General features: G+C 40.1%; 1 protein-coding gene across 1 annotated transcript in view; it reads right to left on the minus strand.

The window, feature by feature from the left end:
- Window positions 1-21692, minus strand: part of LOC141738717 (macrophage mannose receptor 1-like) — a 37291-nt gene extending 15599 nt beyond the window's left edge. The window contains exons 1-17 of the mRNA XM_074574538.1: window positions 21275-21692; window positions 19053-19454; window positions 17735-17908; window positions 16150-16308; window positions 15145-15258; window positions 14483-14617; window positions 13434-13616; window positions 11532-11689; window positions 10761-10874; window positions 10313-10428; window positions 9853-10001; window positions 8496-8695; window positions 7012-7139; window positions 6307-6394; window positions 1957-2101; window positions 390-425; window positions 102-277 (exon numbers count right to left, since the gene is read on the minus strand). Coding sequence (XP_074430639.1) covers window positions 102-277; window positions 390-425; window positions 1957-2101; window positions 6307-6394; window positions 7012-7139; window positions 8496-8695; window positions 9853-10001; window positions 10313-10428; window positions 10761-10874; window positions 11532-11689; window positions 13434-13616; window positions 14483-14617; window positions 15145-15258; window positions 16150-16308; window positions 17735-17908; window positions 19053-19454; window positions 21275-21335 — 2538 coding nt within the window. The 5' untranslated portion in view covers window positions 21336-21692. The remainder of the gene's footprint in view (window positions 1-101; window positions 278-389; window positions 426-1956; window positions 2102-6306; window positions 6395-7011; window positions 7140-8495; window positions 8696-9852; window positions 10002-10312; window positions 10429-10760; window positions 10875-11531; window positions 11690-13433; window positions 13617-14482; window positions 14618-15144; window positions 15259-16149; window positions 16309-17734; window positions 17909-19052; window positions 19455-21274) is intronic.
- Between the last annotated feature and the right edge of the window lie 2638 nt (window positions 21693-24330).

The following is a 24330-nucleotide window of genomic DNA, read 5'->3' on the forward strand; positions in this document are numbered from 1 at the left end:
GGGCAAAGGCTGATGGCTCTACTGCTGAGGCAGTTTGAGTTTTGTGAGCAGACTGTCAAAAGCATTTCTACTGTAGGTTTTCTGTTTATATGGACTCTTACATTTTCTTTTAGTGCTCTCTGTAGGAACCTCCTCTCGCTGTTACTATTAACAACAACCAAGTCTGCAGAATTCATTTTGCAAAACTCTTCGGCTTTTTCCATGGAGACCTGTTCTTTGCTGATGTAATACAGCTTATCTTCATATATAACCCATCCATCCGCAGTGGTTTTATATGCTGGAAGATAAATTAGGTAGCCTTAAATCTGTAGAACACAGAAGCTTATTTTAGAATGACAATTTTGATAAAAAAAAATGAATAGGATGAATAAATATACACAAACCCCTACCATAAGTGTCGGTTGGTTCAGGTTTTAATGGCACACCTGTAAAACAAGAGAATAGAAGGCATAACGTATTTCCATAGCATGTTTTATGATGTAGCTTGTGACTTACTGCAAGGAGCAGAGTGAGGAACAGAGCAGGATTCTGCAGTCTTTTGCCTTTGACTAGAAAGCAGGCTTAACCACACGTTTCAGCTCCACATTATTCAATATGCATGGTCATCTATTTATAATTTTGTATCATAAGCTGTGCTTCATGCCAGCAAAGTCATAGCTTTGGCTGGATCACACACCTGTGCAGAGCAATGTAAGGGAAAATTGCTCTTCCAGTCTGTAAGCCACAGTAGAATTTTCTGAAACACTTTAAACTTTGGTTTTACAGACCCTTTACTGATCCGTCAGTAGCCATACCCAAATCCTCCAGAGGGGTCTTCTTATCAAGCAGGAGAAAATTTCCACTAGATTTACTTTAGCTCTATAAAAGATTTCTCTCAGTCCCAAATATTCATAAACAAAAGGAAATATGACTATATATACTGACTGTGAGTTATTTCTGATTCTGACAGAAAAAGAAATGCCGCTGCTTTGAACAATTGCCTTTCCAATAGCAGATGAATAGTCAATAAGATTAAAGGAGAACCTGGAGCACCGCTCCAGGCCTGTTTCATCGGTTCTCCTTACCATATTGTTATGCTATGACCAGCCTTAGTGTCAACTGCCAAACGTACCAACAAAACTGTAAGCCTGAAGTCTTCTCTTGTATGAGATGGCTTCATACAATTTCTTAAGGCAGTAGAATTTTTTCTACAGGAACATTTTTTCTTTGGGGAAAAAAGTTTGTTCCCGTAGAATCAAAAGATCCCTTACAAATGTTTCAATACTCTCCAAAATGTTGATGGCTGCCAGGCAGGAAAGCAGGCAGCCCCAAGGCCATGCAGCTCCCTGTGGCTGCCCTCTGTGGCTTCCCGGGATGCCTGGCAAGTGATGTGCCTGGGCTGCTACCCACGTCATGGGAAACGACAGTGGCTCAGCCAGCCCCAGAAGGTTCATCATCACTGTGGGGCTGGAGGGCTGCAGAAAGGCAAAAAAACCCCTTCTGATTCCATCCATCTCCCATCACCTCCTCCAACCCCTTTTAACTGCCCATAATTTGCCATAAATCCATTCAAATCTCAAGGCAAGAATATGTTTGGTGCACAAACATATTGTATTTGGTTTTTAGGTTTACCTGTGTTAGTGTAAAAACCAGTATTGTAAGGAATTCACAACTCCTTACGACCTACATTGCAAACATACAAACAAAAACTTCTGAATATTCAAAAAGTTTGCAATCTATGAAACCCTTGAAAACACATGGCTTATTTATACATCCTAATTTACATGAAGAAATAAATTAATTTATTCTCATCATCTTGAAAAAGTCCTGACCCACAATATGTTACCTAATACTGTTGACCTCCATTTGGAAAAAGTAGTTTTCAAAACTTTGTGTCTTTCTCCAGCAACTTATATTAGGAAGCAGCTACTTGTAAAGGTATTTAAACTTCTTGCTTAAAGAGAAGACTAGATCTACCTTTTTTTATTTGACAAGCCCAGTCAAGCTGTACTTCACAGACCGAAAGAACCCATGCCTTAGAATAAGTCCGACCGTCAAGTATGCCACATAACTTGCGTCCTCCTGAATTTCTTGAACTGTCATCCCAGTTTGTGTACCTAACCTATAGAAGAAATCTTTGTTACTCTTTTCATCGCTTTCAGCAAGAAAGATGTTTTCATCTCTTTCTCCATCGGCAAACAAAAACAAAATGAATTTGTCTGAAAGTTTGTCTCTCACTAAAAAGAGGTGCAAATATAGGGTGCAGTAGGTGTAAGAATTTTTACAGTGGGGCAAAGATGTCAGTGATCAGGCAGTCTGTCTTGCCATGGAGGGCTTTTCCTCTTGTTTCCCCCTCAAGCCCTAGACACAGCCAGAGTAGAAACAGGCAAATGGACTGTTTCTAATGAACTCCACATAGTAAAGAACATCCCCCCGCCACCCCACTGACAGAATCACAGAATGGTAGGGGTTGGAAGGGACCTCTGGAGATCATCTAGTCCAACACCCCTGCCAGAGCAGGGTCACCTAGAGCAGGTTGCACAGGAACACGTCCAGGTGGGTTTTGAATGTCTCCAGAGATGGAAACTCCACCACCTCTCTGGGCAGCCTGTTCCAGTGCTCTGCCACCCTCAAAGTAAAGACGTTTCTCCTCATGTTTAGGTGGAACTTCCTATGCTCAAGTTTGTGCCCGCTACCTCTTGTCCTGTCACTGGGCACCACTGAAAAATAACTGGCCCCCGTCCTCCTGATACCCACCCTTTAAGACCTTATAACCATTGATAAGATCCCCCCTCAGTCTTCTTTTTTCCAGAATAAAAAGACCCAAATCCCTCAGCCTTTCTTCATAAGAGATATGTTCTAGTCCACTAGTCATCTTTGCTGTACCCTCTCCAGCAGTTCCCTGTCCCTCTTGAACCAGGGAGCCCAGAACTGGACACAGTACTCCAGATTCGGCCTCACCAGGGCAGAGTAGAGGGGGAGGGTGACCTCCCTCGACCTACTTGCCACATTCTTCTTGATGCACCCCAGGATGCCATTGGCCTTCTTGGCCATAAGGGCACATTACTCATGGTCTTTTTTCACTGAGCTAGTCTCCAGCAGGTCAACCCCCAACCTGTACTGGTGCAGGGGCTTGTTCCTCCCCAGATGCAGCACCTACACTTGCCCTTGTTGAATTTCATAAGGTTCTCTCTGCCCAACTCTCCATCCTGTCCAGGTCTCTCTGTATGGCGGCACAGCCTTCTGGTGTGTCAGCCATACCTTCCAGTTTTGTGTCATCAGCAAACTTGCTGAGGGTGCACTCTATCCCTTCATCCAGGTCATCGATGAACATATTGAAGAGGACTGGACCCAGTACTGACCCCTGGGGAACACCACTTGCTGCTGACCTCCAACTAGACGCTGTGCCCCTAATGATGACCCTCTGAGCTCTATCTTTCAGCCAGTTTTGAATTCACCCCACCGTCCATTCATCTAACCCACACTTCCTAAGCTTCCCTATGAGGATGCTGTGGGAGACGGTGTCGAAGGCCTTGCTGAAGTTGGGGTAGACAACGACCACTGCCCTCCCCTTATCTATCCATCCAGTCATGCCATCATAGAAGGCTATCAGATTACTCTTACAGGATTTCCCCTTGGTGAATCCATATTGACTACTTCTGATAGCTTTCTTTTCCTTCACGTCCTTTGAGATGACACCCAGCATGAGCTGTTCCATCATCTTTCCAGGGACAGAGGTGAGGCTGACTGGCCTGTAGTTTCCTGGGTCTTCCTTCTTGGCCTTTTTGAAGACTGGAGTGACATTGGCTTTCCTCCAGTCCTCAGGCACCCCACCTGTTCTCCAGGACCTTTCAAAGATGAGGGAGAGTGGCCCAGCAATGATTTCCGCCAGCTCCCTCAGCACTCATGGGTGCATCCCATCAAGACCCATGGGCTTGTGGATATCCAGTTTACTTAATTGATCTCTAACTTGATCCTCCTCAACCAAGGGGAAGTCTTCCTTCATCCAGACTTTCTCTGTTACCTCCAAAGTCTGGGACTCCTGAGGGTTGGCACAAGCAGTAAAGACTGAAACAAAGAAGGCATTCAGTAACTCCGGCTTCTCTGCATCCTCTGTCACCATGGCACCTGTTTCGTTCAACAGCGGGCCCACAGCTTCTCTAGTTTTCCTTTTGCCTCCAATATACTTGAAGAAAACCTTCCTGTTGACCTTAATATCTCTTGCCAGGTTTAATTCCAAGGAGGCATTGTCTTTCCTTATTTTATCCCTGCATATTCTGACGGCATTCTTGTAATCTTCCCAAGCTGTCAGCCCCTTCTTCCACGCACTGTGAACTTCCTTCTTCCACTTGAGCTTTTTCAGAAGCTCCCTGCTCAACCATGCAGGTCTCCTTCTTCCCTTGCCTGATTTCTTGCTTTTAGGGATGCACCGGTCCTGAGCTTGGAGAAAGCGGTATTTGAATATCAATCAGCTCTCTTGAGCTCCCCTACCTTCCAGAGTCCTAACCCATGGGATTTTTCCACACAGTTTCTTGAAGAGGTCAGAGTTAGCCCTCCTGAAGTCCAAGGTTGCAATCCTACTTGTTGTTTTGTGCATACTGCCCATGATCCTGAACTCTGTCTTTTCGTGATCACTACATCCAAGGCTGCCCGCAACCTTAACGTCCTCCACGAGTCCCTCTTTGTTTGTCAGTACTAGGTCCAGTAGTACATCTCTCCTTGTTGGCTCCTCCACCACCTGAGTCAAAAAGTTATCAATACACTGGAGGAACCTCCTGGACTGTACATGCCTGGCTGTGTGGTCTTCCCAGCAGATACCAGGGTGGTTGAAATCCCCCATGAGAACCACGGCCTGTCATTGTGAGGCTATTTTCCACTGTCTGTAGAAGGCCTCATCAGCTTCCACATCCTGTAATAAACACCCACAACAGTGTCTCTCATATTAGCTTGCCCCTTAATCCTTACCCACAAGCTCTCGACTGTCTCTTCATCCGCCCCAGGGAGACCTCGGTACATTCCAGTTGCTCTCTCACACAAAGAGCAACTCCACCACCTCACCTTACTGGCCTGTCTTTCCTAAAAAGGGCACAGCCACCCACAGCTATGCCACCACGTCTCAGTAATTGCAATGAGATCACAGACCTGCGACCGCACGCAGACCTCCAGTTCTTCCTGTTTATTCCCCATGCTGCATGCATTGGTGTGTAGGCATTTCAGAGAGGGAGTCGAGTGTGTAGTTTTCACCCTTGAGGGCTGGTAGGCCTTCTGGTTCTCAAAAATACTAGCATGCTGCCCCACAAGTGCTGAGCTACTACAGCCATCGCCTTCAATCAAATCTAGTTTAAAGCTCTCTCAATGAGCCCTGATAACTCTTGTCCTAGAACCCTTTTCTTAGCACTTGTGCTAATCATCTGCAGACAAGGTAGCTTTCACTTCATCAACTGTGACCTGGTTCAAAATTACATTGTCCAACAGCTGTCCAGTGGCAGTGACCATATTGTGCATCAATTCATCGTTCACGGCTTCCCTTCGCTGAGGTTAATCAGGACGGAAGCATGGCTTTTGGGAGGGAAGTCGTGTCCTACAAACCTACTGGAGTTACCTCTGAAAAAACTAACATCCACATGGGAAGGAAGAGCCATTTGATATAACCTACTTGGGATTTTCAAAAAGTTCTTGACAAGATGTCTTCCCAAAACTTTTAAAGCAACTAATATGCAACAAGATAAGAGGAAAGATCCTTGCTTGGGTTAAAAAATAGAAAATAGAGAGTAGGAGTAAAGGGAAGCTAATAAGCAGTGGAATCCTGCAGGAACATTTCACATATTTGTGGATATTTATATGAGCTTGAGAGATGACTGGATAAATTCATGGAAATAAATAAATTAAGATTACAGATGTGAGTTCTGGTTCTGAAAGACCCTGAGCTGTCACTTAGTGGGCGATACAGGAGTATACTGGGAAATATGCTTGCTGTTTGATTAGCTCTTAAGATACTTCTGGACACTGCCAGAGGCAGGATACCAAGTCTGGCATGACCAATTCTTATATTCTGACGTTAGGTGTTCATATTATATTCTTGGAAAAGAAAATATGTTGGAGTGCTGTGCAGAACGTTACAGATCACAATAAGATACAGATGAATTCCATGTACTCAAATGTGTTGCTGTGATTTTACTCATGATAATAAAGGTTAACAGCCATGTAAATGTTTGCAGGATTAGGAGGTTCTCTTTGAAAAAGATAACAGTAAGAAACCGAAAAGCTCATGTACAAAACCCCAAACGTCTTAAGCAAAAAAATTTGATGAAAAATTTAAATACTCACTGGAGAGCCATCACTCCAGGCAAATCCTTCATCTGGATTCAAGGAAAATATACCCAACCAAACTCTTTCAAAGCTACATCCAGTGCCACTAACAGAAATTACAAGGCAGAGCAGTGTGTAAACATCAACACAAAAACGAACCAGAAACATATTAAACTTTCTAGAACACATTGTAAAGTGCCATGAAGTTGTCATAATTGCCCTATGACCTTTGGTGAAGGGCATACAGATGCATATGTTCTTCACAGAAACATCCAATATTTCTATGGCTTAGTGGAAATGGCTTATTTATCAGACTTATTAGTAGTATCGATATTGTATTTCCTTTATGTTCTGTTTTCTTAGGAAAAGCATTAACAGATTCAGAAAACAGTCTCAGCATTGACTACTTCGAGGTGAGTCAAAAGTAAAAATATTGGTCATATTTTCTACCCTACTAAAAATACCAGTCCCCACAATTTCGTGTATTTCTCAATTACATCTAGTAATCATGATACTGGGTTTTTTTTATTTCCTGGATAGAAACAATTCTTTTTTTCATGAAACAGTTAAAAACATTCATGAACAGATAACATTTCAAACTATCACAGATTTTTTTGACTTTTGAGGAATCCATACGTTTCAGAAATCATCTAAGCACATTCATAATAGTTTATATGAAACATCTCTTAAATCTGGTAAGATAAACATACAGCAGATACTCACTACATTACGCTTCTTAGTAACGGTATCTCCTCTTTACTGTTAATGGTGACCAGATCCCCTCCTATTTGTCTACAAAAATCTCGAGCTTCAAGCCATGATTTCTTTTTTGGTTGTGATCTGTGAAAACACTATGGAAAGATTACTTTAAAATATGTTCTCTATGTTATAATCAAATAAAGAAACAGCCAAGTACAAGTCCATAAGAGAAATAGCGTTAATTACTCTGTTCATAAGACTTTTGCACTAGAGCTGTCTAGCTAGTTAGCATGGTGGTGACAAACAAAGGGAAGGAATTGCTAGAAGAGAATACAATTCCCTTTAATTTGTTTTACCCGCAGGAGGGCCCAAGTCACCTTCCAGAGAAAGGGAAGGGAGAGTGGTTGTGGCAGAGAGGGAAGGTGGCCTGGGAGGAGTCTGAAGATACAGGCAAAAGAATGACCTCACAGTGGTTTACATCTCTCACTTTACATTTGCAATACGATGTCTAACATTTTGCTAGTTTAATAGATAAGAAGCACAAGTTTGACCAAAGCTTAAAATGATGATCTGGGGATAAAGGAGCCCAAGGAAACAGTGTTCCAACTGTGCTTGAAAGAATGAAAAAACCCAAACATAACAAAAAGACAAGGACTCATTAATTCAAATAAAGTGATAAGAAATATTAACATCTCACACTTAGCACATTTCTATTCTGCATGATCCCAAATCAGTGTTTGCACACTATCCTCGTTTCTTTTCAAAGTACTTTTGTGTGCCTTAGGCATAACTGGTTGTACTTCAAATACAAGTTTGCATCTGAAATTCTCTAATAAATGTCCTTCATAAACACTGGTTTAATTAACCTTTCATGTGACATCTTATGCTTTATTTTGGGGCTAATGTGCTTATCTTAGCAAGGTCCAGCCTTCAGCATCGTGCTGCCTGTAGATGGATTTCATTTTTCTCTACTTTGCTCCCTGAACTCTCACACACCTCAGACAAATATGAGATCTTTGCACAACCTAGTGACCACAGCTGATATAAAAAGCCATGCTAACAGCAAGCTTTGCTGCTTCTGCTATTTTAATACAGCATTTCAACATCGCTGTCTCAATAATCTTGCAAATAGTACGTTGTTTCTTCTTTTTACTTTTTCCTCTTTTGCTTACGTCTTTCTAGGGACTTGATATTCATGTTCCTCTTCATCCATTTTCTGCTTCAATTTATTCTACCCCTGGGGCAAAAAATTCTTTCCTGTGTCCTTCTCCCTGCCCTCGTCTCCAGTCCCTTCACCTTGTCTTTCTTCCTTAGTTTCTCCTGTCTTATGGATAATTATTGGACATGTTTGGGTTGACTTTTTCTGGGTTTTGGGTGGGATTTTTTTGCTGTATTCCAATCTTAGATATTGCAAAATGAAGATGTCCCTTCCTTTTTCTCGACTTTTTTTTTTTCCCAACCAAGCAGTTCAAAGACTTTCTTCTTCTTTTAACTATTTAAGAACTTACTTTAAAACAGGAACTACTATGGTGGTTTGATACCCAGCCTTCAGGGCATGTGGGGACCAGAGCAGTAGTTGGAACAGGTGGAGCTGTTGCACCCTTTGCCCACTGCTTACAGATATATTTTTGCTTTGTCTCACAGTCAAGAACATCCCATAATCCAGCTGCAGTCCCAGTTCTCATGGCCACACATCCTGGCTTACTTCCTTTATGAGAAACAAAAAACATGTTAGATATTTTATACAGTTTAATTTTTTTAATTCCTACTTAAAATCTTTGAGCAGCACTGATTCCCTTCTTGCCATACAATAACACTTGAATAGTAGAGTTAGATTTTAGGTGTCACCTTATTATTTTGCATCTTCCAGATTATTTGTAAATACGTGGAACAGCATGGGCTTGAAACATTAGATCATTATGGGACTTTGTTGGTGAACAGTCTTCCTCTGCAAAAAATAGCCCCCAAAAAATAAACCCCATTAAAAAAACTCACCTATTCCCTGCCTTTTGACCAAACTTTTTGTTCATGTTAAGAACTTTCTTGTATCAGGTCAGATTAGCTGAAAGGCTTTTGGTAATTGAGATAGACAACACTAACTAGATTTCCCTTATTTGTATGCTTTTGGTTCCTGTGGGGAGCTCCAGATGATCTGTGAATATGACCTCCCTTTACACAAGTAATTTTATATCTCTTTCCCAATTCCTTATTACAGATTCAGCTAATTTACCAATTACTCTTTTGCAATTTTTTTTTAATTTTTATTTTAGATTTTATAATGTCACTGAAGCTTTTTGAGACATTTGTTAGACAAATGATCACTTGGAGGGATGTAGCATATCTTGGGGAGAGCAGATTCCCTCACAGCATTTTGAAATATTCTTTTCTATGCTTCTACAAGAATCCCATGAATGCAGTTTTCTTAGTATCCCAAGTTAAGGGGAAAAAAAAAGGTATAATAATTTTTGATACTGTAATTTTGTGATTCTAACGTAAAATCCTTATTACAATTGCTCTCTCTCCTCTTCTCCCAGGCTAACATTACCACTAGAGGGATGAGTGTGGGATAGTCTCAGGAGCTGCCTGTAATTCCTGCTTATGAGGAAGAAAGCCATTTTCTAGATTCTGATCTTTCTGAAGATGAGCCAAAAGGTTAATCTTACGAGTAGGTATATCAGATATCCTAATAAAAAACTGAAGTTCAAATTGTTCCTTTGACATTAAAAGATGGATTTTGACAACTGACAGTTCTTGTAAAATATACTGAAAGCTTAAAGCATAAAATTCAGAGGACATTGCCAATGCGAACCCAAATAGGGATCACGACTGCAGAGAGCACCCACCATCCACTGTCATGGCACCTACCAGGCATTGCTGCATCCCAGTGTGTGAAGGAGACGGCTTCACCATTGGCCCACCTGAAAGTGCCTGGGTCCTCCACGTCAGAGAGACCAAGCCAGAAATATTTCTCTGGCCTCAGCCCAAGAAGGCTGGTCAAATAGGCTTGTTCATACCTGTAAAAGGGATTGTAATGACTCACGTGAAAATAAAATCATTTATCCAAATCCTACTTGTCTAATCTGATATGAATTGTTTTCTCCTTTTCCTTGCTTCACACTGAGGGAGAGGACCTTATGATGGGATTCTGACTCTGGATAAGTCAACAAAGAAAAGCGAGGCCTTTTTTTGTTCAACTAGAGACCTTGTAGGTAACTTGGATAATTTGCTGTTTGAGATTGTATTAGAATTGAGCAGTAGTTCCAGAAGTATTTTAGAACATAGAGCCTTTATTTATTTAAAAGCCAAGGAAAAGTCATTATCATACCGACTTTCAACTGTGGCTAAGTAACCACGTTCTCCTTCACAAGTGGTGTTTGCTTCTGAAAATGTTGCTGGAACATGTCCAATAAAATAGCAGTAGGTCCTATATGTTCTCCAGCCCTGTACATGATATCAGGATTTCAATATAAGTTTAAAATAATTGTGATATCGTGTAGTAAGCAAGTGATACCATTTCGAAATGAATGAAGAACAATAATCATTAATATTATGAATTAGAAAGCTTTTGCAATGGAATTACAGATTCCTTCTAAGCGGTTTCTGTAAACGGATTAATACAATTTAAAGTAACTGAGAGAGAGAAAAACTTCATAATAAATAATAAAAATAATTCTATATGCAAATAATATAAATAATTCAAATAATTCCACATGATTCTTGGACAAGGTACTCATTTGATCTGGGAAATTATTGTTCCGTTCTTACATACTTACTTTTTTGCAACCTGCATCAGTAACTTCCTTCTCTCCAGCTATTTGTGATATAGGTTTTCTTTTACAAATATAACCAGCTTTCTTCTCACAGACATAGTCTGCCCAATAACCATACTGTCAGGCAGGAAAAAGAATGAAACAACAATGAAATTAAGATGACCAACCTAAAGAAAATGAATAGATTTCTTTCTTGATAATGAAAACTATTCATCTTCTTTCTCCTCTCATTTTGAAACAAGTATTTTTTTTTTCCTTATCCAATCACCCTAGTTGATAACAAAAATATATCTGCTCACATTCAGTGGAAGAGTAGACTGGGCTATGATAGTGTGGCTACGGCTGGTAGTGATGAGACAGGGTGCAGGGAGCTGGTCCCCGACCTGTTCTGCATGGGCAGTTGTGCCACGCAGCAATGGGCAAAAGAGCAGGCACAAGGGAGGTAGCAGGGATCACCACATGCCACCATTGCCACCAGAGGAAAAGGAGCCAGAGAATGTACTCAAACTACATTCAGAGACCTGTTTTATAGCCCAAATAGTTTCATTGGTAACTTTCAGATAAACTTAAAGAGATAATTTCAACAGCGATGCAGTAATGCTTTCATTTTATTATTTTATTTTTTTTTTTCAGTTAAAGGTCATGTTTGAGTCTCATCCTTTGTCCCCACATCCCTTTTTCTGGCCATAGACAGCTGCTGAAATAGTTAGGAACATCATTCTTTTGTTAAGATAGTTTCAATATTAAAATAAAATACATATTGAATAAAGTTACCTGGCCCTTGATCAGTACACAATCTTCTGGCCTGTTGTTTGTAGTGGATGGTTCTCCCAGGTGCCATTTTGTGTACGTCACTGGCGTACCATCACTCCATTCAAAATACATTTGAACTTTATGATCATTCAGCCCGATCCACAGCTTGTCTGTTTTCTCTAAAACACGGAAATACAGAACTAGAAAAGATATCTTATGCCACTGCATCCTTTTCATAGCACCCTTGAGGTCTAGAATATATAATCCTTTTCATAAATCTATAAAACATATATTATTTAGTTTGTTGCATCATCATTTCATAAATTAATGTTTTCACATAGATATTATAATAAAGACAGTATGCTTTGGAAAATTAGGCTGCAATGAAATCCCTGCACTGGATCAAAAATTTTTGCTTCTCTTCCTCATAGCAGTGGGAGAAGAGTAAATTACCATCCTAATGTTAATGCACTGTGGTGGTATAACAGAACTGTGAATAGTTACTCTTTAGGTTCTGTTGCATTGGTCAGATTTTAAAATACTGTTTTTATGTAATGTGCAGAGTGGATGTTTTAAGCTTCTTTCAATAAAACTAAAAAAGCAGAGAACCCCTCTAAGCCCAGCCCCCCAGCCCTAGGTCAATTGTTCAGACATTAAGTCAAATCAGGGTTTTGACAACCTCCAAAACTCAGCAGGGGAAGGCTGTCAGCAACCGGATCTAACTTTGAGGCTGGCCCTGCTCCGAGCGGAAGCTGGACCAAATGATCTGCAGGGTTCCTTCTGGCCTAAACCAGCGCATGATCCTATGATTTTAGGCATTTTTAACGAAAGAAAAGCAAGGAAAATGAAAGGTAAATTTAGGCAGCGTTCAGAAAAATGAGAGAGAAAGAGAGAGAAAGAAAAAGAGAGAGAGAGAAAGAGAGAGAGAAAAAGAGAAAAAGAAAAAGAGAAAAAAAGAAAAAAGAGAAAGAGAGACAGAGAGAAAGAGAGACAGAGAGAAAGAGAGAAAGATATGGAAGGATAGTCACAATTTCTTCAGTAGTCACTAAACTCAGCTATGATACCAGAATTGAAAAGTATACGAAACCAAAAATATCTCCTTGTATGGTTGGACATTAAGTAGATAAATTATTCTTTCTGAAGACAGAAATTTTTCTGTCTTGACTATCTTTCATTTTTCCAGTAGTTAATTAGGGCTTTCACTACCTCTAAGCACTAAAAAAACAAAGCGAAACAGCTAACTAGGACAAAAAGTAGTAACATGTCTACAGACTCCTCACGTTTCTGCCAGGGATATTAAAAAGGCCATGGTGAGACCACGCTGACATGTTAGATCCAGTGACTTGACTACAGTTCTTTAGGCAGCCCAGGCAATTCCCCCTGCCTGGAAGCCACTTTGGCTAGCTTTGTCAGTTGTTTCCATCTGCTAGTGTAGAGAGCTAACTGTAGTAGTTTTCTGCCATCACGTCTGAAGAGACCTGTCAACCGGCTGATCTGGGTGCTGATTGACCAACAAGGTGCAGAGAGTGACTTAAAACCACACTGTAAGTTCCTCAAACGTACAGAAAGCAGTACAAATGTGGGTTTTTTTCCCTTATAAAAAAAAAGCACTCTTTCAAAATGGAAGCTATATTTCATAATCCTTTCACTAAGAAAGCTTCTCGCTGGGATGACTGATGTCCTCCTGCCCTCGTGCAAAGCAAAGCACAAGGCAAGACAGTTGAGTAAGTCTGCAAGTTGCAGCACAGAAGGCATCAGTTTTGAAGCAGAAAGCACTGCACCAGCCTAACACCACTGGTCCTCTGGCTTCTTGCATGTCTTTGGCCGCAGTGCTTCATGTTAATACAATTGTTACAACTTAATTCAGCTAGCTGGTACTTCTTATATACAGACAAAGGCAAAAGCCCCCTCGGAAACACTCACTGTACCCAAGCCGAGACACTATAAAGCTGTGCTCCTCAAGGCTTTGGATGCTGGCCAGGTGACTCTCTTCCTTCTGACAAGAGGTCAAAGCTTCTTCCCATCTTTTCGTCTCCCTGAAGAGCTTGTAGCAGTGATTTATGTACAGTACCCATCCATCTGGGCAAGTAACAGGCCCAACATCACCTAGGAACAAACACCAGTGTCTTAGAGGAGCTCAAATGCCATGCAAAGGACACGACACCAAGAATATTTTCACTTACTCTGTGCAAAAGTTCTAAACTAAGAATTTGCTTTGGAAATTCTCATTGTAAGGAAACGACGGGTACAAAACATGGTGAACATAAATGTGGCATTTTTTAGCTTGGAAAATGAAGGGTTTTTAATACAAATATAATTTAATACAAATTCTAAGGTTCTTATATACACAAATGTCTGTAACAAAGACATTATTGTATTAGTTTTAGCAGCTTCTGTATTACTTAGTACTTATTTGTCAGTTAAGGGAAATCAGAAATTAGCTGCACCTAATATAGCAGTCTTATGAATTTTACAAAGATTAGGTATATTGATAGAGTGAAAGTCATCTAGACAGATCTACAACTGGATGTATACACAGGGAAACGCCAACAGGGAAATCTTTATTCACTTAAAATATCTTTTATGTTTGCAAAGTGTCAATCTTTTTTCCTTTTGAATTTTTTTTTTTACTAATGTCTGTCTTCTGAAGAATAATTTTTGGTTTGTTCTCTTTTTTCATGCTCAGCAGTGTGTGTATTCAAAAAGGAGCCACGACTAAGAGATCATAGACAGACAGGGCAAGTTGTGTGTTCTTTGCTTTTACCTGTTTCATTCTGTGTGTTACGGGGCTGGAGATCAGCCTAGTAAGGGTGCAATGGTTGCAAAAAGCAAACCAGATAAACAAGAAAAATTATTATTTATAAGATAAACAAGAAAAATACTAAAACTTTCCTACTCATCCTGGTCAATGTGAATGCTAAGCAATTCAGAAAACAGCTTCTACTTTTAATTATCAATGTATATCAACATACCTGAGGGAACCAAGGTAAAGTTTTTTTTCTTACAAACATAACCAAGTTTCTGATCACATTCCAAATTTTGCCATTTTGCGTTTGTTTCAGGATTCAAAACCACACAGAGTTTTCCTGAATCTGGAGAGGGGTTTCCTTTGGGAAAGGTACAGAAAAAAAAAAAAGTTAACTTTTCTGAAAGGCAAATAGAACTCTAAGCTCTAAAATGCCCAGGAAAAATCACTTCTGGCAGAAGTGACAGCCCTAAAGATCACACCTTTCCCAGCTTTGGTGAGAACTGAGGTCGCGCTCCAGTAGTGGGAATGTCTGTATGAAAAGTATGAAAAGTGAAAAGTAACCCACTCACAGTTTTGTTGTTAGAAATGAGAAATGGAAGACTGTATATTTTTGGGAATGATATTATTGCTTTCAGATCTAAGATATTCTGGCAATACATAGAAGTTTCTGGCTTATATTGCTATTAAAAAAAAAAAAAAAAAGCTTTTCCTAGAGCTAAATCAAGAAAAGCTAAAATGCATGTTGTTTTGGTGGCTTAATGCTAAAGTCCTGCTTTTTCTCATGCCCGTATCTCGTGGCATATCTTTCTGATAATAGAAATTAAATCAGTATTGGAGGGGTGTGTGTTTTTTTCTTTGGGAATACAGAATCAAAGTCACGGCTACCTGGAGCCCAGTTTAAGTACTGGAAAGGGCTGCCTCCAATCCATTCCCATCCACTCCTCAAGTCCAGTCTGTTGAGTCCAATCCACAGTGCAGAATCTATACCTCCTGTTAACTCTATGTAACCAGAACAAGAGAAATTATTTTATAAATCACTTTGCTATTAGCAATAGTCACTAATACTGTCTCTAGGAAGACTTACATTCTTAAATATCCAACTACAAATATATTTAGATAGTGGGATATCTGATAAATTGAAATATGCCAAAGCTTTGATTACTGTAAAAAGCAAAGAAAAAACCTCTCTGTTATTGTATCACCTAATGCAACATGAGCACAGTGAGATGCATCAGAGTAAATTTGGAATGAAAGGGTTTCTGTAGAGTAGGATAAATTCTTTTCAGGATTGGAGTTATTTAGGTAGAAATATAGGTACCACGTAAGTATAAAAAAATAATACTTAAGTTCTTAGGAGTTAAATTCACCATTAAAAATAACAAGAGAGACTTTTTTTCCATACCGTTCCTCCAGCAATACATGGGTAGGTAGAGCCATGACTTGGGATCTACGAATAACTGATATCTTTCACTTTGACAAATGAATTAAAAGATTAGATGTCAAACTGCATTTGATGCAAAACACATCTTTATTTTGGCACAAAGATATTTGCTTTCTCTTATTTTCAATTTCTTTTAAATGTTGCTTTTGACCAAAAATGAAATTTTCATGTAAATTTCACTTTTTTTTCCCCTTTAAAAAAAATAAAATAAATCAATGAAGTTCTAATGTAAGATAACATTTTTGAATAGAAAGTCAATACTTTGAATTCTGTTGGAACTTGGCAGTGATCTTGAGATGAACTTGCAAATTCTAGAAGATTTTTTTTTTTCTTGCTCATACATAGTTAAGCCCATAGACATTAGCCAAAACCATATCAAGTAGTCCTGAGCTGAGAAGGTGGGCTGAACAGATCCTGCACATAAGTCAGGATTTGCTTTACTCCCTTACCTTTAAGGTACAATTGTTCATGAATGTCTGTGACACTCAGTAATTCGGCATTTTGCTGCTGGCAGCTCTTCCTGGCTTCGTGCCACGTGAGAGCCGATTCAGAGTTGATTTGGTAGTGGACATTTGTTAACAGATCTGTCGTCCAGGTGTTGTCTTTATCTGTGGAAAAAAATTATTATTTGGGGGGTGATAGTAACTCACCCACAGAAAAATGGTTTGCAGGTCCTCGTTATGCGTGGCATTCTCATTAAACGTCATCTGCGCTGTTCTTTCAAGAGCACTGAAAATGTTACAAGTGGGATGGGGAAGGAGGAAGTTAAGGCCAGTAAACTGACAGGTAAAGCTGGCAAATCTTGCCTCCTGTTCCATGAAGGTACATAGTTCAGGAATTACTACAAGGGCAGTGGTTGCATAGAAAAAGATATTGCACGGAGTTCTGTGGCAGAAAACCTAGAAACAAAAAAGTATGCAACATCTCCTCCTTCTCTTTCTGGACAACAGTTCCCAGTGAGAGCTGTGAGAACCAACTCTAGACCTGAATTTAGCATCAAACAGTTCTTAGATAAATACTCTTCTTGCAAAGAGCTCCGGGATGTCACAGAGCTGAAAACCCCGGGCACTGCAGTGGCACTGAGCTGCACTGTGCTCCTCTTCCAATTATCTTTGCTTCTTTCATCTGTTGAAAACCTATACATGCTCAGTAAAGCACAATGCAAAATTGAATCAGATATTTGATTATTCACAAAAGCCAGTATGAAGTTGAATTAAAAGAACTGAGAGCTGGGACTGGCTTTCAAAAGCTTTGAAAATTATTCATTGACCCTATGTCACATGCCATTTGTGATCAGTGCCCTAGGTATCTTTGTGGGGACCTGGAAAGCACATTTGACCACGGATTTGAACCACACCAAAAGCACATTTTTAATCAACTAGAGTAACTAGAAAGTGATCGAAAATGTAGAGAAATGCCAGGGATGGGAGGCAGTTGTCTGGAGGGGTAGAAAGATTGCTTTCCAGGCAATACGAAGAGGGCTTAAAAACATCATGGGTAAAAGGACACATCCTACTTAAGTAAAAAAATGTTGACATGAGAATCATACAGACTGAAACATTAGCTTCATCTTTAAGCTTCCTACAGCACTCATTTTTGTGCCCACATCCATCGCAACAGGAGTCCTCAGAGACAGGTTGTACAGCAGTGACAGAATACGTCCTGCCTGGGAAACAGTGATGAGCTCAAACTTAACCTGCTGCTGAGCAACACCACCACAATTACCGGGAACTGCATGCTGCTTTACTCTTCGAACACACTTTTCTCCGCATCTTCATGCAACGTGTTATTTCTTTGTGTAGGGCACTGCAGGATGTGGCAATATGTCATACACTAAAACCATAGAATCGTAGAATGGTTTGGGTTGGAAGGGACCTTAAAGATCACTTAGTTCCAACCCCCCTGCCATGGGCAGGGCCATGTGCATGGGCACATTCTTGTAAACTACACATTATTATAAATATGTTCATAATCTGCTAGTGCTGGTTTGCCAATACCGCAGAGATAGGAACTCTGTGGCAACTAGTAACTTACCTTTTGATGGGCAAAACCCATATCGCTGGTCTGTGTCATAGTCTGCAGTGGTTGCACACCAGAGCCAGCCATCTGACCGGCCAGCCCCTGTGCAGTTGGCGTACCATTGCTTATTGTACATGAAAGGGAATACGCAGGGTGCCCCGAAAGCATTTCCTAGCAGCGTAAATGTCTCTGAGAAAACAAAATTATAAACATAGTATGGAAAATAATAAATGAAGGTAAACTGTGAAAAATGTGAATCCTATGTAAAATGGCTGAATTGCATCTCAAAGTGTTTTCCATGTTACTTGTCCCATAATCATAACAAAATCCATTTCAATGTTTTTTAAGACTTAAGCTGCTGACACATGTTTTAGAGCAGTGCTGTTCTGATGTAAAGTAATATTTCATAGATGAGGTCTACAACTAGATTTTTGTTCTGACTAAGATGCTTTTACAAACTGTCAATAAGGCTCCAGAGCTCTACCCTACGATACTACTATTTTAAACAATGTTAAGATTTATATAAAATGCATAAGAGGAGGAACTAATATATAGATGTCCTGCTTCCTGGAAAAAGTAAACATCAGATTAGACAATCCTTCTCTGGTTTTATTCCAGTGACCATTTAGGTATCTCCCATACAGTGGAACATCTCCCACATGCAAGGCTTGGGGATTAATATTTCAAACGTCCTGTTAGGCGGTTTTTAGAACATTCATTCTGGGTCCGGGAAAGACATTCAGAACGACCTGACTTCATCTAATAACAAAGAGTAATAACACTGGTAATTGTAATGATGCCATGAGCATCCTTATCTGCTGAGTCACAAAAGCCACACTTCCTCTGCCTACACTGGTACTTCCAGCCCTTTCTCACCTCACTCATACTGTTTTTCTTTCTTAAGGATGCAGTTTCATTTCCATGTTCCTTTATAAGAAACTTATTAGTGTTTATACTCTCTATTAACAATGTACTGACACAGTATGCTGAGCTATAGTGACTTTAGAGAATACTTCTACATAGTATAGGAGTAAGTATGTGTGTACATAGGTATACTAATATATAATAAATATTTAAGGAATACCTATATATAATACTTATAATACTAATATACTATAATACGTGCACTAAAATAGTGTATATTTTATTTTATATATATGTACCTAATACTTACTTGATCATAAATATGAAATTAAATTCAAGGTTAACTCTCTCAATATACTGATTTTCTAAAACTCTTGTAGTCACCAGAGGAATCAGAATAGTCAGAGCCAAAGATTCAAAACACTAACAATCACAAAGTGCAAAGGATAACAGAATCAATTTTCTGTACCTTCATATCCCGGGGAGCATAAAACATCCATGGGCCCATAGATCTTCCAATTATTCTTTGCACTCAGCCCCTTCTTTAACAAAACATTATCATGTTCTTCATTGCCAGGACTGAAAAACAAATCTTCTCCGTGGATTGCAAGGAGGCTTTCATTCCTGCATTCCCACCACTGGAGCTCACTCGTTCGATTACATGGATACAGGGAGATCACAGCCTGATCCTCCTTCGACGGCACCCCCAGGCATAGGTTCAGTCTCACACTCATAAGCTGCTGATCAGTGATCCACCTGAATTTTTGAGATTCATTGTCTTGATGGCAAGTGGCAGTTCTAACTGACTGTGCAGTAGAAGCCTGGAGGCAGAGCTTGTTGACTTTGTTATATATTAAAAATATTTCAATGTCTGTAAAACAAAACAACAGAAAGTGAACGGTTAATATAGACTCTATGTATAGTGGATATGTGACGTGATTCTGCTTCCCATTCACATGAACAAGGAGTAATTGCATTCATATCAGATACAAACATGATGTTTTTGAACAGAGTAGCATCAATTTTACTGATTAAAAAGCAGTAAAGTGGACAACGGGATATGTATTTCTTTGTTATATGTCACCATACTGTGGATTAGTGGCAGTCAGCAGCATCAGCAAAGCGGAGCACAGCTTGTTGGGTTGATTTACATCAGTCACATGAATTCTCTCAATCATATTGCCCTCATCTTTACCCTGTCTCCATCTGCACAGCTTTGTAGACCTCTGACCTCTACAGATTTCCCTCACCCTGCCAGATCTTACAGGTCTTCTAGTGGAGTCAGAGCCATCTTTGCCGAGCCATTTGTCTTCCCCCTCTTGAATCCACATGTATAAATGTGGTTCAACACCTCTGGGCCTCACAGGGGGTACTCTGGACTCCTTGGCCTTGCTGACCTACACGACCTGCAGTGTCTACTATGAGCCATTGCAATGTAAAACTGGGAATAACACTGGGAAAACAATGACAGTCTGGGAAAATAACAAGGACCAGATAGTAGGGGCATCTGACCAACACTTGACAATGTTGAAAGTTATAAGGACCGCCTGTAACAGAAATTGTGTCTTCAGCTCTCCAGATAGATAGTTCCTCTGATCACATCTACAGTGTTGGCTCCAATGTGAAGTCGAAAAAATGAGCTAATTTTAGCCCTACAGTGAGTTTGTCAGTAGCAGTAATGAATCATGCCTATGAATTTGCTCAGCTGCTTTGTGGTGTACTTTGTGACCCACCCAGTTGAATTTCCCTCCAAAGCTTGTGGGATTCATAATCAGTTTTGGTCCCTGATACATCCCTTGATCATTAGGCATCATATATAATTAAAATGTATTTTAAAATCTAAAGAAATTTCATTTTAAAAGCCTGCAAAATGTTTAAATCAATTTAGGTAATATACAGTACAGTGAAAACAGCTGTTCTGGTCTGCCATGATACCATAGGCAAAAAAAAACCCCAAAACCAGCAAACCAACCAAAACACATACTCTGAGGCAATCTGTAACAGAGTTTTACTGAGGAGTTACAAAGCTGAAAGGATTTAACCTTAAACATTCAGGTTTCCAAAAGACATCTGTTTAACATCTACGATAGAAGTGCAGCTAAAGGGATGGCAGTAATAGTGTTACTGCAATTGTACAACAACTTTACTAAAGTTAATCCAACTTTATTTCACACTAATTTTTACTTCATCTGCTGTGTCAATCACGGTGAATTCAGTGAGTCTGTTCAAAAGAGTGAGTGAAAATGATCTTCTTTGTAAACACTAAATCCCTCTGGATTACACAGCCATCATCTGTGAACATCTCCATATCCTCCAAATAATTCCACATTTCACCGCAACTTTAGTTTTTCCTGACTGATTTTGCTAAAATATATTTGTATTTATTAAAAAAAAAAATTAAGCATACTTTATGATTTTCTTAGGTCTGATCTTCTGGGGTTAGTGAAATTATATTGCTGCTATATGTGACTAAAATCATTAAGAATTCAGTCTTTGCTTCCTTCTCTGTCCGTTTCTTTTTTCAGCCAGATCCCGCCCTTGCCCTTTGCCTGCCATTGAGAGCTTCCCCATCTATAAGTCTATAACATACATATAGGTACTGCTGCAGAACCATAAAGCATGCAGAAATGCTGGAGAACATGGAAGAACTTTCACAGACACCTTTACAGGAGGCAAGTGGGAGGCACTTACCCGCCAGCTGGAAAGCACTGTGAACAAGAGAAAGAACAAGCAAGAACCCAGAGAACGTCATTGCCAATGTTGTTTTCTTTTCTTGCCTTCACTAAAAGCTGTGCGATGAGAGTTGCTGGTGATAAAGTGCTGCTGAAGAGAGGACAGTGACCGGTCCTCCTCAGTTTTGAAGGCTGGATGGTTGGATAGAAAGCTCTGAGTGCTAAATAAGGAAATATTCTGTCACATGCCGCATTTCAAAAAAACAAGACCACACAGCACAAATTTTGCCTTTGGAACAGAATGAGTTCTCACTGAGGGCAAACCGTGTGGACTTGGGAAAGCAGGTGATGCACAGAAGGTTCTGCCTCAATATTTTCCTGCTGTCTCTCCTGGTGAGACATTTGGGGAGCTCATGGGATCAAATCAATAGTGAAATACCAAAGAGAGAAATTCAGCCTCAGCTTTTAAATTTTATACCTTTAATTTCACAGTGAAAAAATACCATCAGGAAAATACATCAGTCTCATATGTTCATGTGTGAGATGAGGCAGGATTGAATTTTAGAGGATTTAAGTGAAATTCACTCTGCAGGACATTATAAACATTACTTCCCTTCTAAATGAGATTGCCATTGTCCTACTGACCTTCATTCCTGCATAAATGCAACTAGGAGACCAGCACCCAAAGCTACCTGAAAAATGGCTCACTTCAAAAACATTCCACGTTTTTCTTGTGAAGTAGGTAAATCTTGTCAGCCAGTTACAATTTCATAAAATACCATGTATCTCTTCTTACCCTCAGGAGCAAACACTCAGGAGCTTACATTCCTAAACGTATAGGTAGAAACCTGAAAGAAACAGCACTCCTCTCCTGACCACCATAGACTGTCCCAATAACTGCACAAAAGCCTGACTTTATCACAGTAGATTTTTAGCATGAAAATATTTTGCTTTGTTTAGAAAAACTGCTAAATGGAAAAAAAACCAATCTGTGGTGTGAAAATATCATCTGAAGTGCAGTAACATAGCTGTTCAGCACCTGTAGGAAAAATGTGACAGCAAGAAAAAATGGCATCATCTCCTGTTTGTTGCCAAGATGATTGCATTTCCTAAGTACAGGATTTGTTCCCACTTGGATGCTCAGCAGAAAGACAATGCAACAAAGAGAGTTAGTTCCCTGAGAAAGTCTACAGGATTAAAATAAAAAGGAGAGACTGAACTGTGAAATAAGAAATGACAAGGAAATGCAAGGTACGGATGTTAGGAAGTCAAAAGCAAAGTTAACGGATTCTTTTTTTTTTTCAGATGACAACAAAATATACTAACAACAATAAAGTCGAGAGCTTTTTCTGGAAAAGGCATTTCTAGTATTTTTAATCAGTTGCCAAAGATCTCGCCTAGAAAGAGCAACAGTTTTCTTTGACCTGAACTGATTTGTCTTAGACTGATAGCATTTCTTTACAGCATGTGGCCTATTTACATAAAAGATACGTTGCCGTTTATACTGCCAGGAATTTTAACAGCCTTGTTTTATGCTGGAGCTCATACGGCATGAGGCCAAGAGGAGTTCCACTTTCTTCTCCGTTGGACATTGTGCAATAACCAAGAAGCAAAAAGGGAACTGTCCCTTTTCTTCCCCCTCCTCTGCTCCGCAAGCCACAGCAGAGCCAACCACAGCCTGGCGGTAAAACAAACATCGGTTCATTAAAAAAAAACCTGATTGCAGACCAGTTTTAGGACTAAAAATCTGAACAATTTTTAACTGTGTACTTGGTAGTCCAAACACACTTGTACACTTGCACTTTTCCCAGAACGGCCAATACTGTGAATTTCAGGGTGCTCTGCTGGCTCCTGGAAGAGGATGTCTGCTCGAGGCTGTTAAAATCCATGAGACCAGAGTCCGAGTAAGAGCAAAGCCAGAAGAGCAAACCTCACTGCATCACCCGCACCCAACACCTCCTGACCCCCACGAGCCACCAGATGCGTACCTCAGGGAGGTACAGCGACTACCACGCACTGCGTTCTTGTTCCTCAGCACTTCAGAAATGTGGCAATGTCAGGCACCTTCATCTCACCTGTCTTGGTTTGAGATAAAACAGAACCAATTTTATGATTTGTGATTTTACTTTTTAGCTGGGCCTCTTCTAACTGACTAAAGTCTGAAATTAACAGCATATTGTTCAGAAACTGTTCACTCTCAGAGTGTTAAGACCTGACTATACCAAGGAATGGTATGCATAGAGGCTCTTTCTTATACTTATTGCTATAACAACCAAGGTCAGCTAACTTTGCTCTTTGCCCCATTAGAGGGTTGGAAGTGGAGAAGCGTAGAGGGGTCACACCTATAGGGAGGAGCGGCTGGGACGGCCAAAACTACGATATCACTGCTGCTCACCGGTGTAGCCCAAGCACAAGCTACATCCAGCCATGAGATGCAGGTTGGCCCATCACAATCTTGAAGGTCAGAAGCTGGGCTACAAGCAAAGTTGTACTCCCTGGTATGAATTTAGCCAATTCTCTGTTACTTCAAATTCAGGTGCTAGACCTACGTGCTAGACACTAATCTCATAAAGACATTACCAATAGCATAAAAGTTGACTTGCTAAGAATTCCCTGGAAAGCCTACTGAGTGCATGAAACTTCTGCTTATTCAAAGATTAAGAGCAAAAGAGCAGCATGATATCAACAGCACCCTACACCTCAACCTATCTGATGAGTCTAAATGAGAAACAGGTGAAAGGTAACATGCAGTGGTTGCTTTGCAGGTGATAATTTGCAGATTACTGCTGCCAGGTGTTCACAGACAGCTACAGTGACATAAAAAGACCCATAAAGTGCTTTGGGATCCTTCAAGAGCAAAGATCCTTTAGGATCTGCTCTGCTGAAAGAGCAAAGCCCAGTGAGGTAGATCTTCCCCTGCACTCAGCTGCAGTGGCCGAGAGCAACTGATGCACTCCTGCATTCGCAGACCAGCCCCAACAATCGGGTGCTGATTGCAAGGGGGTTGTTTTCATGGGTTAGAGCATTAATTGGTCTTGCTGTGCTAAATTTAGTTGACTATTTCAATATAGAGGT

This window comes from Larus michahellis, chromosome 2, assembly GCF_964199755.1.
Source record: "Larus michahellis chromosome 2, bLarMic1.1, whole genome shotgun sequence".
Lineage (NCBI taxonomy): Eukaryota > Metazoa > Chordata > Aves > Charadriiformes > Laridae > Larus > Larus michahellis.